The sequence below is a fragment of the Pseudophryne corroboree genome, chromosome 1 (genome assembly GCF_028390025.1).
Source record: "Pseudophryne corroboree isolate aPseCor3 chromosome 1, aPseCor3.hap2, whole genome shotgun sequence".
In the NCBI taxonomy this organism is placed as follows: domain Eukaryota; kingdom Metazoa; phylum Chordata; class Amphibia; order Anura; family Myobatrachidae; genus Pseudophryne; species Pseudophryne corroboree.
The window spans coordinates 422,966,168-422,985,261 of NC_086444.1; the positions used below are offsets into that span (position 1 = coordinate 422,966,168).

General features: G+C 49.1%; 1 protein-coding gene across 1 annotated transcript in view; it reads left to right on the plus strand.

The window, feature by feature from the left end:
* The first annotated feature begins 496 nt into the window (after positions 1-496).
* LOC134889702 (telomerase protein component 1-like) overlaps positions 497-19,094 on the plus strand; it is a 101,884-nt gene continuing 83,286 nt past the window's right edge. The window contains exons 1-2 of the mRNA XM_063913396.1: positions 497-696; positions 11,457-11,630. Coding sequence (XP_063769466.1) covers positions 652-696; positions 11,457-11,630 — 219 coding nt within the window. The 5' untranslated portion in view covers positions 497-651. The remainder of the gene's footprint in view (positions 697-11,456; positions 11,631-19,094) is intronic.

Sequence of the window (19,094 nt, forward strand, 5' to 3'; positions counted from 1 at the left end):
TAAAAATTGTTGCCCGAGACTCGTTAACCCTTGCAAAACTACAGCTACTTATTCAAAATGGTGAATTATAGTGTATGTGCCCACTTTGCCAGCGTATTTCATGCCCAAACCAGCGTTGGGCAAGCCAAAATACAGGTGGGTCATATGAAAGGGACCCTACTCTGTGAATTTCAGGCATCAAATGTGTTGCCCAAGACTCATTAACCCTTGCAAAACTGAATGATCTGAATAAGAAGCTGGAGCTTGAATAAGAAGTGAATAAGAAGCTGGAGCTTGAATAAGAAGTGAATAAGAAGCTGGCCGAATAAGAAGCTAACTTCAGCCTCGTTAAACTGTACCTCGCGGTTATACTATATGCATAATCCAATAGACTTTCATTGTCAGTGGTTGGTTAAAATAGTTCTGTACTATGAGTGCACCTGCACGGTAGATGCTAGAATCAAGTGGGCTAAGGGACCTTTTCCGTAAGGGGGAGGAGTTACGACACAAGGGGGAGGAGCTAGGCCAGCGGGATAGTTGCTCTACTATCCTCGCCACCTGATCAACCATGAGTGCACTACACTGGCCGGGGCCGTATTTCCGGGTGTCAGGTACTCAACAGCTGCGTCCTGTGTTGTCATAGTGACCCTGGCCGGGCAGCCGACCTTTAACATGGGTGCCGTGATGGGCGGAATGAAGAAAGGCAGAGTCGCCCAGGTAAAAACTCTCGTGACCTTTTCTCATCAATGGGACATGATCGACCTGTCTGAGGATTTCCAGTACTTAAAGGAAATCAATTAACAAAGTGTTTTCATTACCAACGATACTCAGGCTAACTAGTTTTCATCAGTGGACGATCTCATCTTACTGAGTGAAGCAGAGTGACTTCTGGACTGTAGCTGACATGTACTGCAATGCCCAGCGACGGTCAGGTCCAGTTTTCACCGAATCCCTGCAGAGCGTGTAAAACCACATGCAAAGACTGCATTTGGTTGTTTGTTTGTTTTTAACATAAATTAGCAGTATATTTCGAGTAATATACCACGTGTGTCCCATGAAAAGTGTAGAGATGTAAAATGTCACGTTTCGTACAATGCTTTGTTTCTTTTCATAATCTTCCCAAACTAAGGGGGTGATTCAGACCTGATCACTGGGCTGCTAACTTTGGTCTCCTGCGTTCAGATAGTCGCCGCCCAAAGGGGAGTGTAAATCCGCCATGCAAGTGTGTGATTGCATGTGTACGCCGATCTGCAAAAACCCAGTGTGTGCAGTCTCTGCACAGCGCAGGACTTTACTCCTACAGTGCGATCACATCAGGCTGATCGTGACGGAGCTGACGTCAGACACCCTCCCTGAAAACGCTTGGGCACGCCTGCGTTTTTCCGGACACTCACAGTAAACGGTTATTTACCACCCACAAATGGCCTTCTCCTGTCAATCACCTTGTGAAAGCCCGTGCGATGCCCATTGTTGGCTAAGGCGCGTGTGAATTGCGGTGCATGTGCAGTCTATTGCTGATCGCGATCAGATCTGAATCACCCCCTAAAATCTTTTGCAGTGTCTGTGTTAATAGGATAAAATCAATGATGTGTAACAAGCAACTATAGTGCATTTCTATGGAAGCCCTGTGCCCGTTTTTACTGTTGATGTCAGATTTGTGATAGTTTTTAAATACTTTCATTTCTTACATTAAAATGCCTGCTCTGCTGATATGTTATCTACTGTATCAGGGCTGTAACTAGGGGTGGGCGAGCGGTGCCTCGATACTGCCCTCCAGCACCTGCACATGGCTGGCAGGGATCCTGGAATGGCACCCTGCAGCCAGTAGCGGATCTTGCTACGGGCACATGGGATTTTTGCCCGAGGCGCCGCCATCCGGAGGGCGCCGCCGTGGCAAGATCTGCTACTGGTGGTGCCCCCTGGTGCTGTGCAGTCACTGCTGTGCGGTGCGTGATGACGTCATTGCGCACCACACGGCATTGTGGTACCGGCACATAGACGCTAGAGGTCATAATTGACCTCTAGTGTCTATGCTGTGCTATGGGAGAGACGTCATGACGTCTCTCCCATAGATCAGAGGAGCGGCGCCGGAGACGGAGGGCAGCAGCGGTCGGGAATCAGGAGCGGGGATGGTGAGTATTAATTTATTTATTTTTGTTTTATTTATTTTTTTGGAAGCAGCACAAACTAGGGGGCACAACTCTACAGGGGGCATAACTAACCACGCCCCTTTATGAAGCCACACCCCTATTTTCGCCCGGGGCGCAACAAGGGCTAGAATCGGCCCTGCTTGCAACCAGTAGCACTACTGCAGAGCCGCCTAGAGCTCTACAGGCATGCAGCCTGTGGATCTGCCCAGAGTGTGTTTAGCATTTTCTGGACACAGCTATAGTTCACTTCCCAGGGCTGGCAGCACCACCCCCAAGGCATGACATCATGAGTTTAGGGGGTGGGAGTGGGACTAGTCCGGGCGCACTGTATATAATAGAGCTGACTTATGATAAAAAAAAAAAATGTAATTATGTTGGTATGCAATGGCATACCTCCCAACTTCTGTAATATCTAATGCGGGACATGCCGTGCCGAAGGTGCGACCGCAACCGGAAAAGGGGCGGGAACTCGTGTGAGAGGGCTGGGCATCACATTACGATCCCCGGGTTTTGCCGTTTTGGGGGCGTGCCCTGCGCTCCTTCCTCTCCTCCCTGCACTGTTTAGATGCGCACGGCATCTATTCAGTGATCACCGGCTGCTTTGCAAAGCAGAGCAGCAGTGATCACTGGTTTCCCCAACTGCTCCCCCGCCCGCGGGACACTGCGACCCGCGGGAGGGACAGCGGGACAGTCTCCAAATAGCGGGACTGTCCCGCTGAAATCGGGACAGTTGGGAGGTATGCAATGGCAGTTGGAATAATTTCTCAGGATGAGTGGGGGAGGGAGAAGGGGGGGAGAAGAGGGGCAGTGCTGGAGGCTGAAAGCCATGTAATGCTGGCATTACAGCTAGTTACAGATGTGTTTTGGTTTTTACTTGATTAAGGGGTCTAATTACTAAGCCTTGGATGGAGATAAAGTTACTGGAGATAAAGTACCAGCCAATCACCTCCTAACTGACAAGTCACAGGCTGGGTTTGAAAAATGACAGTTAGGTGCCGATTGGCTGGTACTTTATCGTCAGTGACTTTATCTCCATCCAAGGCTTAGTAAATAGACCCCTAAATGTTTCTCTTACATCCTAGAGGATACTGGGGTTCCATTTAGTACCATGGGGTATAGACGGGTCCACTAGGAGCCATGGGCATTTTAAAAATTTGATAGTGTGGGCTGGCTCCTCCCTCTATGCCCCTCCTACCAGATTCCGTTTAGAACATGTGCCCGGAGGAGCCGGTCACGCTTCTGGAAGCTCCTGAAGAGTTTTCTGCATTTATTTTATATGTTTGTTATTTTCAGGCAGGGCTGGATCACCAGCCTGCCTCCTTCGTAAGACTTAGGGGGGGGGGGGGAGCCCAACCTCTTGAAGGGTTAATGGTCCTGTTCCCCGCGGACAGGACACTGAGCTCCTGAGGGAACTATTCGCAAGCCCCACCACAGCAAGCGTACATTCCCGCAGCACACCACCACCCCTAACAGAGCCAGAAGAATGAAGAGTGGTGAGTACTAAGCCGGCGTCCCGATTAGCGGAGCGCTGGCCATTATGGGGCCATAATGGCAGAATGCGTCTCCAGACACAGTACACAGCTGCGTCTCAGTACACTGTACACAGTATTCACACTGGCAAAAACAGCCTTAAAATGGTTTTCTCTCCATTTTAAGCACCAGATTACCTCAGCCAGTATAAAAAAGAGGGAAGACCGCGCGTCATTGAGGGGGCGGGGTCCTCACTATGAACGGATCCAGTAGCTCACCAGTGCCATTTTCCCTCTGCAGGGGACACAGACGCTGACTGACAGGGACGCTCAGCTCCTCCAGAGTGACTCCAGTTTACCTCAGTGGTACCAGGGGGCCATAGCACATACAGGGGGGGAAGGGGTAGTGATTATTAGTGTACTAAGTCCCCCTATCAGGGTACTTAGTCTGTGACCCGGCTAAGCTTGGCATTAGCGATAAGGACGTGGTGGGGGCTGGCTCCAAATAACTGTCTCCCTGAAGGGCTCTTTGTGGGTTAATTGTGCTTAACCTTTTCCTGTGTGTGCTGTCAAATTTACATTATGTCAGGCAAAGAGTGTGTTTCTTGTACAGTAGAGTGCTCCTCTTCACCAGGGGTCTCATTACTGGGTACTCAGGGCAGTGCACCTTCCCAGAATAGCAGGGCTGAACCGGAGTGGGTTAATTCCATTAAAGGAATGATCTCCAATATTTCTACGAAATTATCCTGCAATGAGAAAGAGACGCAATACTTAAGACAGACTGTGGATGAGTTTATGAATAGAGACTCAGTCCCGAAACCAGCGTCTCAATCCCCTCCCATTTGTCCGCAAAAACGATCTCTGGCCCATATCCTGCAGTCTAACGCTGATGGGGTGAGGTGGATTTGGAGGGGGGGGGGGGGTGCTACTCTGTCACAGGGAATAGAGGCTCTTATAGAGGCTATCAGAGATGTTCTGCAAATTCCTGATAAGGAGTCAGAGGAGTGTGAGAAATCTTATTTTAATGTAAAAAGGAAAGTCCTCAGTCACTTTTCCTGTGTCAACTGAATTGAATACCCTGTTTGAAGAACCGTGGGTTAGTACTGATAAGAAATTTCAAATCCCTAAAAGGTTGCTCTCATCTTTTCCTCTGGAGGATAGGAATAAATGGGAAAATCCACTGATAGTGGACGCATCAGTCTCTAAGCTGTCACGAAAAATTGTATTACCTGTCCCTGGTGCAGCCTCCCTAAAAGACACGGCTGATCGTAAAATTGAGACTACACTCAAATCATTGAACACAGCTGCGGGGGTGGCCCAGAGAACCACTATTGCATGTGCGTGGATCACAAAAGCCATTGCTAAATGGTCAGGTAACCTAATTGAGGGGTTAGATTCCTTGTCTAGGGGGGATGTTGTTTTACTCCTGCAGCATATACAGGACTCTGCGAACTTTATGGTGGAAGCCATAAAAAAGATAGGCTTGCTTAATGCACGCACCACCGCTACGGCAGTGTCAGTACGCAGGGGCTTGTGGCTATGCCAGTGGACTGCTGATGCAGACGCCAGGAAATGCGTGGAAGGCCTACCATTCACAGAAGAAGCCTTGTTTGGAGGTGGCTCAAAGCCTTCAGCATGCCGGTGGACCGCGATGCCTGGAAGGCTGTCAGGTGGGAGCCCGACTAAAATTCTTCAGTCACATCTGGTCAAGTTCATGCCGGTATCCCTGGGTCATAGCTCTTATTTCCCAGGGCTACAGACTGGAGTTCCAAGAGCTCCCACCTCACAGATTCTTCAAATCAGGCTTACCAGTTTCACAAGAGGCAAGTATAACTTTACAGCAGGCCATCCAAAAACTGGTACAGACTGAAGTCATTGTTCCAGTTCCATCTCATCTGCAAAACAAGGGGTACTATTGCAACTTGTTTGTAGTACCGAAACCGGACGGTTCGTTACGGCCGATTCTGAACCTCAAATCCTGGATATCTGTTCTTAAGAGTGTTCAAGTTCAAGATGGAGTCTCTGAGAGCGGTGATCTCAGGTCTGGAGGAGGGGGAATTCCTAGTGTCTCTGGATATTAAGGATGCGTACCTTCACATTCCGATCTGGCCGCCTCATCAGGCTTATCTACAGCTTGCATTGCAGGACTGTACTACCAGTTCCAGGCCCTGCCATTTGGTCTCCCCACGGCACCGAAGGTTTTCACCAAAGTGATGGCAGAGATGATGTTTCTACTCCGCAAACAGGGAGTGAATATAATTCCGTACCTGGACAATCTTCTGATAAAGGCGCCGTCCAGGGAGAGGTTGCTGGACAGCTTTGGTCTCTCAACCAAACTTCTCCAGGATCACAGGTGGATTCTGAATCTTTCAAAATCTCACCTAGAGCCAATACGGAGGCTTCCATTCCTGGGAATGATACCAGACACGGAGTTGCAGAAGGTGTTCCTTCCGTTAGAAAAGGCATTGGTAATCCAGTCGATGGTTCGGGATGTCCTGAAGCCAACCCGGATATCAGTGCATCTATGCATTCGCCTTCTGGGGAAAATGGTGGCCTCTTACGAGGCGCTTCAATACGGAAGGTTTCACGCAAGACTCTTCCAGCTCGATCTGTTGGACAAATTGTCAAGGATCCATCTGTCGCCAAAAGCCAGGATCTTCCGTGGTGGCTACAGACTTCACACCTCATCGAGGGTCGGAGGTTCAGAATTCAGAACTGGATTCTGTTAGCCACAGACGCAAGCCTCAGGGGTTGGGGAGCAGTCACCCAGGTAGTGCAGTTTCAAGGAAGATGGTCAAGTCAGGAAGTCATCCTTCCAATCAACATTCTGGAACTCGGGGCCATATAAAACACCCTTCTGCAGGCCTCATAGCTTCTTCAAGATTGGGCCATTCAGGTCCAGTCGGACATTGTGACGTACATAAACCGACAGGGTGGAATGAAAAGCAGAGCAGCAATGTCAGAGGTGTCAAAAATTCTCCTCTGGGCAGAAAAAAAAACGCTCTGGCGTTGCCAGCGGTCTTAATTCCGGGAGTAGACAACTGAGAAGCAGACTTCCTCAGCAGACACGACCTGCACCCGGGGGAGTGGAGCCTTCACCCGGAAGTGTTCAGGTGCTTGACACGTCGATGGGGATATCCACAAATCGGCATGATGGCCTCTCGTCTCAACAAGAAGCTCAAGCGGTATTGTTCCAGGTCGAGTGACCCACAGGCATTAGCGGTAGACGCTCTGACAACTCCATGGGTCTATCAGATGGTGTACGTGTTTCCTCCACTTCCTCTGATCCCATGATTTCTAAAAGGAATAAAAAGGGAAAAGGTTCAAGCAATACTCATTGGTCCAGACTGGCCAAGAAGGGCCTGGTATGCAGACCTTCTGGAGATGCTCCTCGAAGATCCGTGGCCTCTACCACTTCGCGAGGATCTTCTGCAACAGGGCCCGTTCGTCTATCAGGGCTTACCACGGCTACGTTTGACGGCATGGAAGTTGAACGGCTGATTCGAGCCAGAAGAGGGATCCCTAACAAGGTTATCCCGACTATGATCCAAGCCAGGAAGGGGGTAACGTCTAAACATTACCACCGTATTTGGAAGAAATAAGTCTCTTGGTGTGAGAGCAGAAATTATTCTTCGGTGGAATTTCATCTGGGACGTTTCCTGCTTTTTCTGCAGACAGGTGTGGATGTGGGCCTACGTCTGGGCTCCATAAAAGTCCAGATACCGGCCTTATCCATTTTCTTGGCTTCTCTCCCTGAGGTCCAGACGTTTTTGAAAGTGTTCTGCACATCCAACCTCCCTTTGTGCCTCCCACGGCACCTTGGGATCTGAATTTGGTGCTGCAGTTCCTCCAATCGGACTGGTTTGAACTGTTACAGGAGGTGGACGTAAAATATCTTACGTGGAAGACCGTCACACTGTTGGCCTTGGCTTCAGCAAGACGTGTGTCGGAGCTGGGGGCTTTGTCTCACAAAAGCCCCTATTTAATTTTCCATGAGGACAGTGCTGTACTTAAAACTCGTAGCAATTTCTTCCTAAAGTGGTGTCTGCGTATTACATCAACCAACCTATTGTGGTTCCGGTTATCACTGACACCTCTGCTACTTCAAAGTCTTTGGATGTTGTGAGGGCTTTGAAGGTGTATATAAAGCGAACAGCTCGTCAAAGAAAATCGGACTCGCTGTTTGTTCTTTATGATACTAATAAAATTGGGTGTCCTGCTTCAAAGCAGTCCATTGCACGCTGGATCCGGCTCACTATTCAGCATGCTTATTCCAGGGCAGGTTTGCCGGCTCCAAAATCTGTACAGGCCCACTCTACTAGGTCGGTGGGTTCTTCCTGGGCGGCTGCCCGGGGTGTCTCGGCTTTACAGCTCTGCCGAGCGGCTACTTGGTCTGGTTCGAACACGTTTGCTAAGTTCTACAAGTTCGATACATTGACCAAACTGAAGGTCCTCAGAGGCCTATCAGTTCTGCAGGAACCACTGCACTGTCCCACCCAGTTTAAGAGCTTTGGTACATCCCCATGGTACTAAATGGAACCCCAGTATCCTCTAGGACGTAAGCGAAAATAGGATTTTAATTACCTACCGGTAAATCCTTTTCTCGTAGTCCGTATAGGATACTGGGCGCCCGCCTGGTGCTTCGTTTTGCCTGCAGTGTTACTTGGTTAAGTATTGTTGGTTCAGCTGTTGCTGTTCCTGTTTAAAGTTGGGTTAGCATAGCTTTCCTCTGGTTTGTGTGTGCTGGTTCGGAATCTCATCACTATCCTTTATATCAGGGCTGGCCAAACCGGTCCTCGAGATCTACCAACAGTTCATGTTTTCCAGTCCTCCTGGAGATCTGTAGAATTTTCAGTTAGGAATGAATGCAGCACATCTTAATTAGTAATGGCTACACCTGAGCACCAGCTAGGTGTTCTGGAAAATGTGAACTGTTGGTAGATCTTGAGGACTGGTTTGGCCAGCTCTGCTTTATATTCTTCTCTCAAAGTATGTCCGTCTCCTCGGGCACAGTTTCCTAGACTGAGTCTTGTAGGAGGGGCATAGAGGGAGGAGCTAGCGTACACTATCAAATTCTTAAAGTGCCCATGGCTCCTAGTGGACCCGTCTATACCCCATGGTACTAAATGGAACCCCAGTATCCTCTACGGATTACGAGAAAAGGATTTACCGGTAGGTAATTAAAATCCAATTTTTGCTGTCCTCTATCACATATATTGAGGGTAATGTGCAGCATTTTATTGGTTAACGGGTAGGTTTATGCAGCCCCTGAAATGGGTCCTGCTATATTCATTTGGTATAGGCACGGGATCCGGTCTCTAGGTCAACCACTATTGGTCGACAGGGTCTCTAGGTCGACATGAGTTTTTCACGATTTTTTCTTTTTTTTAACCTTTTCATACTTAACGATCCACGTGGACAACACTTACATTACACTCAGGCACCCTCTACATGCAAGTTTCAGGGTTCCGTTAATTCTCCCTTAATATACCAGCCTCAGAGTCCCCTGTCATGCCCTTGATATGCAAGGATCAGAGTTCCCTGTCATTTCCATTTCATATGCCAACCTTAGAACCCTTCATGCATCCTTAATATTCAAGCCACCTGTCATACCACCTTAAACGCCAGAATCAGAGCCCCCTTGATATGCCAACCACAAATCCCCCTTAGCATGCCAGACTCAAAGCTCCCTCTCATATACCCTTAATATGCCAGCCTCACACCCATTCATTCCCTTATATGCCAGCCACACAGCCCCCTATTATGCCCTTTTATATATGCCAGCCTCAGAGCCCATCATACCCTTTTATGCCTCTTTCAGCCCTCCTGTCATGGTGTTTTTATAGATGTCAGCCTCAGAGCCCTTTATGCCCTTATATACCAGCCTCAGAGTGCATCATTCTCTTATATGCCAATCTCAGAGCCCATCATGCCCTTGTATAACATATTCCGAGTACCCGTCAAGGCTTATTTAATTTCACTGATCACCACTGCAGGCTCTAGCCTCCGTCCCACTCCACAGGGCAGGCTCCAAGCTGAGGCTCCAGTCACACTGCAACCGTAACATTTTCTCAAATGCAGCGGCTTAAGATGGGCTAAAGCAGCAGACAGGGTCCTTCATTGACACGCCAGTACCGCGTTCCATCCTGCAATTCCCGAACACCACCCATGGGATGGCTATGTTGTATATGGCTGGTTTACACCATTGGTCGCCATCACTATACAGCGGCTCTTACTCAATGGGCAATATACCAGTCTGGGAAGGGGTTGACTAAGCACTGCGCCCCCTGTGCTGGAGACTAGAACATTGCAGCATCTCAGACATTGATGGGGGAGAATCATCAGAACTCCCCCATCGATGGCATTCTACTGATGGCTGCTAATCATCGATTGTCCATGACCATCCCTACCTTCTGGATGCCAAGTTAAGCATCACACCTCTTGGTGGATGTAGCAAGTAAAGTTTATTAAAAAAAAACAACAACCAAGTCCCGCCATCAGCCATAACATTAAAACCACAGACAGGTGAAATTAATAATTATCTCTTTACAACAATGACACATGTTATGGGGTGAGTTATATTAGGCAGCAAGTGAATAGTTAGTTCTTGAAGTTGATGCGTTGGAAGTAGGAAAAATTAGCAGGTGTGAAGCTCTCATTGCCTTTAACAAGTACTGAAATGTAATGTGTAGACAACTGGGTCAGAGCTTCTCCATACCGGCAGGTCCTGTGGGGTGTTCCAGGTAAAGTATGCAGTTGTTAGTACCTACCAAAAGTGGTCCAAGGAAGGATAACCAGTTAGGCAGCAACAGGGTCATGGGTGCCCAAGGCTCATTGATGCGCATGGGGAGTGAAGGCTAGCCCGCCTGGTCCTATCCCACAGATGAGCTACTCGAGCACAGTTTGCATAAAAAGTTAATGCTGGCTATAATAGATAAGTGTCAGAACTCAGAGTGCACTGCAGCCGCCAACCGGTTAGAGTGCTCATGCTAATCTCGGTCCACTGCTGAAAGCACCTGCAGTGGGCATGCGATCGTCAGAACCATACCACGGATTTCCCTGTAATTTTGTTTACAGGGAAATGTTGGGTCCTGCCATTCATGTGGATGTTACTTTGACACATACCAACTATCTAAACCTTGTTACAGACCAAGTACACCTCTTCATGCTAACGGTATTCTTTGATGGCAGTGGACACTTGCAGCAGGATAATGCGCCGGACTACACTGCAAAAAAAATAATTCAGGAATGTTATCAGGAACATGGCCGGGTTTAAGGTGTTGATTTGGTCTCAAAATTCCGCAGACCTCAATCTGATCAAGCAGCTCTGAGATGTGCTGGAAAAACAAGTCCGAGCCATGGAGGCCTCACCCATGCGTCGATGGCTCAGAGCTGTTTTGATGTCACGAGGGTGACCACACAATATTAGGCATGTGGTTTTATGTTATGGCTGATGGGTGCATATACAGTATACTGTACACATTTTTTTTACACTGTAGCACACCACACAGATGGCCAAAGTGTAGTGTACACTGGTTATAAGGACATTCTTCCATTGACTGGTCAGCGTCAACATCTTGTGCATCTACAATATAACTCCATGTCCGTGCATATGATGTAAGATCTCAGCTATGCTATAGGCCTATGCCTGGCTAAGGTGGTCATGTTGCCGGCTCAGATTTTTATATACTGAAAAATAAAAACTACCAAGTCCAGTGTTAGTGTTCTCTTGAATTATTGTTCAGTAGTAAGAGTTTGGGACACATTTCCAGATAGTGAGCTTCTGTAGTGAGGCCTAACATAAAATGAATGCATATTTCTGTGCTGGACTATATATAATTCTTCTGTATGTTTTTAGCGCAATGCTGCAGATGTGGCCCAGATGTGGACTGAGATTAATAAATTGCCTCCAGTTGAAAAGACGTCTGAACCCAGTTTCCAGCCAGTGTCTACTGAATGGGTCACCGTAAGAGTATTTGTCTCATCTACATTTGATGATTTCCACTCAGAGCGAGAAATGCTGGTGAAAGAGGTGAGAATGAGGAGAACATAAAGCACAGTCTTCAGTCAGTTCTCCTCAATAATGGGGAACCCTACCGTCCGAGAATTCGATCATCCAGGCTTTTTTTTTTTTGTCTTGTGTACAAGAACAGATAAGCTAAACTCTGTGAATGGGATACAGGTGAATTTTTACGGCAAATCTGTTGTATCTAAGAGCAAAATAAAAACCCACAAATCTGCCTGGACAATACAATTCTGTAAGGGCTCTATTTATAAAGGGTCTAACTATTATTTTCTCTAACGTCCTAGAGGATGCTGGGGACTCAGTAAGGACCATGGGGAATAGACGGGCTCCGCAGGAGACATGGGCACTTTAAGAAAGATTTTGGATTCTGGGTGTGCACTGGCTCCTCCCTCTATGCCCCTCCTCCAGACCTCAGTTTTAGACTGTGCCCAGAGGAGAATGGGTGCACTGCAGGGAGCTCTCCTGAGTTTCCTGCTTAGAAAGCATTTTTGTTAGGATTTTTTCTCTTTTTCAGGGAGCACTGCTGGCAACAGGCTCCCTGCATCGAGGGACTGAGGAGAGAGGAGCAGACCTACTTAAATGATAGGCTCTGCTACCTCGGCTACTGGACACCATTAGCTCCAGAGGGAGTGAACACAGGTTCGTCCTGGGCGTTCACCCCAGAGCCGCGCCGCCGTTCTCCTCACAGAGCCAGAAGAAACGAAGACAGAAGACGTCTCAGGCGGCAGAAGCCTTCGGTGCTTCACTGAGGTAACGCACAGCACCGCAGCTGTGCGTCATTGCTCCCTTACACCTCACACACTCCGGTCACTGTAAGGGTGCAGGGGGGGGGGGGGGGGCGCCCTGGGCAGCAATAAAACACCTCTCCTATGGCAAAAGTCTATATACATGTACAGGTGGGCACTGTACATGTATATAAAAGAGCCCCCGCCATATTTTAGTAAGTTTGAGCGGGACAGAAGCCCGCCGCCGAGGGGGCGGGGCTTCTCCCTCAGCACTCACCAGCGCCATTTTCTCTCCACAGCACCCCTGAGAGGAAGCTCCCCGGACTCTTCCCTGCTTGATACATGGTGAAAAGGGGGTTTTAAAGGAGAGTGGGGGCACATTATTGGCGTTTATACATTAAGCAGCGCTACTGGGTAAACAATCTGTGTTTTTCTCCAGGGTTATATAGCGCTGGGGTGTGTGCTGGGATACTCTCTCTCTGTCTCTCCAGGGGGCCTCAGGGGGAATCTGTCTTCAGAAAAGAGATTCCCTGTGTGTGTGAAGTGTGTTGGTACGTGTGTGTCGACATGTTTGACGAGGAAGGCTCACCTAAGGAGGAGGGGGAGTGCATGATGGTCAGGTCGCCGTCGGCAACGCCGACACCGGACTGGGTGGATATGTGGAATGTCTTGAATGCAAATGTAAATTTACTGCATAAACGATTAGACAAGGCTGAAGCTAGGGATCAGTCAGGTAGTCAGACCATGCCTGTCCGTGTGGCACCAGGACCTTCGGGGTCTCAAAAACGCACCATATCCCAGATCACTGACACAGATACCGACACAGATACTGACTCTAGTGTCGACTATGAGGATGTAAAATTACAGCCAAAGGTGGCGAAAGGTATTCGTTACATGATTATGGCCATTAAAGAGGTTTTGCATATCACTGAGGAACCCCCTGTCCCTGACACGAGGGTACACATGTATAAAAGGAAAAAGCCTGAGGTCACTTTTCCGTCCTCATTTGAACTAAGCGACTTGTGCGAAAAGGCTTGGGAATCTCCAGATAGGAGACTACAAGTTCCCAAAAGGATTCTTATGGCGTATCCCTTTCCACAAAAGGACAGGATACGATGGGAATCTTCGACGAAGGTAGACAAGGCGCTGACACGCTTATCCAAGAAGGTGGCACTGCCTTCTCAGGATACAGCTTCCCTCAAGGATCCTGCTGATCGTAAGCAGGAGGTTACCATGAAGCACATTTACACACATTCCGGTACTAGCGTTAGACCGGCTATGGCATCGGCCTGGGTGTGTAGTGCTGTCGCAGCATGGACAGATTCCTTATCTACGGAACTTGACACCCTAGATAAGGATACCATTCTAATGACCCTAGAGCATATCAAAGATCTGCTTTATATATGAGGGATGCTCAGAGAGACATTTGTTTACTAAGCTCCAGAAATAATGCTATGTCTATTTCTGCTAGGCGACTCCTGTGGACCCGACAGTGGACGGGGGATGCCGACTCAAAGCGGCATATGGAGTCGTTGCCTTACAAGGGTTAGGAGTTGTTTGGAGAAGGCCTCTCGGACCTTGTCTCTACTGCTACGGCCGGTAATTTGAATTTCTTACCTTATGTCCCCCCGCAGCATACTAAAAAGGCACCTCATTATCAAATGCAGTCCTTTCGTTCCAATAAAAACAAGAAGGTACGGGGATCGTCCTTCCTTGCCAGAGGAAAAGGCAAGGGAAAAATCTGCATGCAGCTAGTTCCCAGGAGCAGAAGTCCTCCCCTACATCTGCAAAGTCCACCGCATGACGCTGGGGCTTCCCGGGGGGAGTCAGCTCAAGTGGGGGCACGTCTTCGATTTTTCAGCCAGGCCTGGGTTCACTCACAGGTGGATCCCTGGGCTATAGAGATTGTTTCTCAGGGATACAGGCTGGAATTCGAAGACGTGCCTCCTCGCCGGTTTTTCAAATCGGCTCTGCTAGCTTCCCCGTCAGAGAGGGAGTTAGTGTTGACTGCAATTCAAAAATTGTATAGTGTTCACTCTAGGAGTGAAAAGGGGCAGGGCGCCGGACTCAGGGGGGCACATGTGCTTCGCCGCGCGCGCGTCCGAAATGGGGGCGCGACCACGCAAATTAGGGGGCGTGGCCACGCCTCCGTCATTTTAGGGGGCGGTGCGGCCCACAGACGCTACTATAGAGAGCGTCTGTGGCCGGCGACGTCACTGTTGGGGGCGTGCCCAGCACCTCCGTCGGTGCTGGGCTTCCCCCAGCCCTCTCCCAATGCGTGAATGGATGCTGCGCGCATGCGCACGGCATCTATACACGCCGGGAGGACAGGGAGCGGGCGGCTGTTCTAGCAGGGCGCCGCAAAAGGGGCAGGGCGGGTTTTGCCTGTTGAAAAACGGGCAGGGCGCGGCGCCCTGCTGAAACAGCCTAGAGTGAACACTAATTGTATCTTCAACAGGTGATAGTCAAAGTTCCTCTTCTCCAGCAAGGAAAGGGGTATTACTCAACCCTGTTTGTGGTCCCGAAACCGGACGGTTCGGTCAGGCCCATTTTGAATCTAAAATCCCTGAACTTGTACTTGAAAAAGTTCAAGTTCAAGATGGAATCGCTCAGAGCGGTCATCGCCAGCCTGGAGGGGGGGATTGGATGGTGTCCCTGGACATAAAGGATGCATACCTTCATGTTCCGATTTTCCCTCCTCACCAGGCGTTCCTGAGATTTGCAGTACAGGACTGTCATTACCAATTTCAGACGTTGCCGTTTGGGATTTCCACAGCCCTGAGAATTTTCACCAAGGTAATGGCGGAAATGATGGTGCTCCTGCGCAAGCAGGGTGTCACAATTATCCCATACTTGGATGATCTCCTCATAAAGGCGAGATCTCGGGAGAAGTTGCTGGACAGCGTATCGCTGACGGTGAGGATGTTGCAGGGGCACGGCTGGATTCTCAATATATCGAAGTCCCAGCTAGTCCCTACAACGCGCCTGACCTTTCTGGGTCTGATTCTAGACACAGACCAGAAAAAGGTTTTTCTTCCGATCGAAAAGGCTCGGGAGCTCATAGCCCTGGTCAGGAACCTATTAAAGCTAAAAAAAGGTTTCAGTGCATCACTGCACGCGTGTCCTGGGGAAGATGGTGGCATCGTACGAGGCCATCCCCTTCGGAAGGTTCCATGCGAGGACCTTTCAATGGGATCTACTGGACAAATGGTCCGGGTCCCATTTACATATGCATCAGAGGATCACTCTGTCTCCAAGAGCCAGGGTATCTCTCCTGTGGTGGCTGCACAGTGCTCACCTCCTAGAAGGCCGCAGGTTCGGAATTCAGGAGTGGATCCTGGTGACCACGGACGCAAGCCTCCGAGGTTGGGGAGCAGTCACACTGGGAAGAAATTTCCAAGGTCTCTAGTCGAATCTAGAGACTTGTCTCCACATCAGCGTCCTGGAGTTGAGGGCCATATACAACGCCCTACGCCAGGCGGAGGCATTGCTTCGGGACAAACCAGTTCTGATTCAGTCAGACAATGTCACAGCAGTGGCTCATGTAAACCGCCAAGGCGGCACAAGGAACAAAGCGGCCATGGCAGAAGCGACCAGGATTCTTTGCTGGGCGGAAGGCCATGTAAGCGCCCTATCAGCTGTATTCATCCCGGGGGTGGACAACTGGGAAGCGGACTTCCTCAGCAGGCACGACCTGCATCCGGGAGTGTGGGGACTTCATCAAGACGTCTTCGCACAGATCGTGGGTCGGTGGGGACTGCCTCAGATAGACATGATGGCGTCCCGTCTCAACAAAAAGCTAAAGCGGTATTGCGCCAGGTCAAGAGACCCTCAGGCGGTAGCGGTGGACGCTCTAGTGACACCTTGGGTGTTCAGATCGGTCTATGTGTTCCCTCCTCTACCTCTCATACCCAAGGTGTTGAGAATAATAAGACTAAGAAGGGTGAAAACAGTCCTCATTGTTCCAGATTGGCCACGAAGGACTTGGTATCCGGATCTGCAAGAGTTGCTCACAGAAGATCCATGGCCTCTTCCTCTAAGACAGGACCTGCTGCAGCAGGGTCCCTGTCTGTTCCAAGACTTACCGCGGCTGCGTTTGACGGCATGACGGTTGAACGCCGGATCCTAGCAGAAAAAGGTATTCCGGAGGAAGTCATTCCTACCCTGATCAAGGCTAGGAAGGACGTGACATCGAAACATTATCACCGTATATGGCGAAAATATGTTTCTTGGTGTGAGGCCAGGACTGCTCCTACGGAGGAGTTTAATTTGGGCCGTCTCCTTCACTTCCTACAAACAGGAGTGAATTTGGGCCTAAAATTAGGGTCCATAAAGGTTCAAATTTCGGCCTTATCCATTTTCTTTCAAAAAGAATTGACTTCTCTACCTGAAGTACAGACATTTGTGAAGGGAGTGCTGCATATTCAGCCTCCTTTTGTACCTCCGGTGGCGCCTTGGGATCTTAACGTGGTGTTAAGTTTTCTTAAGTCACATTGGTTTGAACCACTCAAAACGGTGGAGTTAAAATATCTCACTTGGAAGGTGGTCATGTTGCTAGCCTTGGCTTCGGCTAGGCGAGTCTCGGAATTGGCGGCTTTATCACATAAAAGCCCCTATCTGGTTTTTCATGTGGATAGGGCGGAATTGCGGACTCGTCCTCAATTCCTACCTAAAGTGGTTTCATCCTTTCATATGAATCAACCTATTGTTGTGCCTGTGGCTACGCGTGACTTGGAGGATTCCGAGTCCCTGGATGTGGTCAGGGCTTTGAAAATTTACGTGGCCAGAACGGCTAGAGTCAGAAAAACAGAAGCACTATTTGTCCTGTATGCAGCCAACAAGGTTGGCGCTCCTGCTTCAAAGCAGACTATTGCTCGCTGGATCTGTAACACGATTCAGCAGGCACATTCTACGGCAGGATTGCCATTGCCTAAGTCGGTTAAGGCCCATTCCACTAGGAAGGTGGGCTCTTCTTGGGCGGCTGCCCGAGGGGTCTCGGCGTTACAGTTGTGCCGAGCTGCTACTTGGTCGGGGTCAAACACCTTTGCAAAGTTCTATAAGTTTGATACCTTGGCTGAGGAGGACCTCCTGTTTGCTCAATCGGTGCTGCAGAGTCATCCGCTCTCTCCCGCCCGTTTGGGAGCTTTGGTATAATCCCCATGGTCCTTACGGAGTCCCCAGCATCCTCTAGGACGTTAGAGAAAATAAGATTTAGCACTTACCGGTAAATCTATTTCTCGTAGTCCGTAGAGGATGCTGGGCGCCCGTCCCAAGTGCGGACTACTTCTGCAAGACTTGTATATAGTTGTTGCTGACATAAGTGTTATGTGTTGGTTGTTCATACTGTTAACTGGGTAGTTTATCACAAGTTATACGGTGTGGCTGGTATGAATCTTGCCCTTGTATTAACCAAATCCTTTCCTCGTACTGTCCATCTCCTCTGGGCACAGTTTCCCTAACTGAGGTCTGGAGGAGGGGCATAGAGGGAGGAGCCAGTGCACACCCAGAGTCCAAAGTCTTTCTTAAAGTGCCCATGTCTCCTGCAGAGCCTGTCTATTCCCCATGCTCCTTATGGAGTCCCCAGCATCCTCTATGGACTACGAGAAATAGATTTACCGGTAAGTGTAAAATATTATTATTATTATTATTATTATTATTATGTTAGGGATTCAAGACTCCTCTGTCAGCGAGATAGTTAACTTGTAACCCCAGCGCAGCTCCAATCCCAGAGGTATTAAGGTAATGTGATTGGCTGCAAATAATAATTTCCATTGTGCATGCACTGTAGAGCGACAGGCATGTCCATTAGCCTTCTCCGTTCTATGTGAATACATACACTCTGTTAGCAATTATTGGTTATACAACCCTGTACAATTTCTCTTTCCCTAGACCAGTGTTTCTCAGCTCCAGGCCTCAAGTACAGTACCACTAACAGGTAATATTTCTCCGGCAGGGTCCACAGGTTATCCACAGGATAACATTGGGATATGAGGTAGCGACAGCGGATTGGCACCAAACGCTGAAAGCTTTGGGCCTCCCATCATGCAATGGGCCCGTCCCTATATCCCCGCTTCCTGGCTCAGGCATATCAGTTGTTTTTTGTTTGGTGCGGCAGGAGGCAGAGCATGGTCAATGGGCTGCTGGTTTTTAGCAGCCATAAGCTTTTTTTATTTTATTTTTATAGTCTTACTATGTTGTTTGAGCGATCTTTCTAAAAAGCGTCTTATACATTCCTTGGAAAGAGCCGCTCCAACAACTCCAGCATTTGTGTAGGCTGTACTAGCAAGTCCAGCAGACTTTTCCAGGCTGTGGCCGGAGCACGGGGAGAAGGTAAGGCATCGGTTCCGCTTAGTAGGGGAAACGCGAGACACAGACGCACTCTTTCAGGATGGAGACTACAAAAACAGTCACTACGTGGCTGCCACCTCGGGTGCACCAGAGCTAGGCCTGGGGATCATAGGCTCCAGAGGTTGTATGAGGCCGCGATCCCTAGGGTTGATGTCAGCAGTGGGGAGTAAGGCGCTCCCTTGGTCGTCCCTCCTCCTGGTTCATGACCAGTTTCATCCAAGTTTCCCGCCATGAACTGAGTTCCCGCTTCCGTCTGAGACGCTGTGTATCTGAAAGGACCCAGTCGCAGCATAAGCGGCTATGTGGCTGGTGCGTCAGTGTTCACTTGGGCGTCTGTGTTCACTGAAGGTTCACGGGGCGATTGTGTGCACTAATAGCGTCTGGATCCACTCAGCGT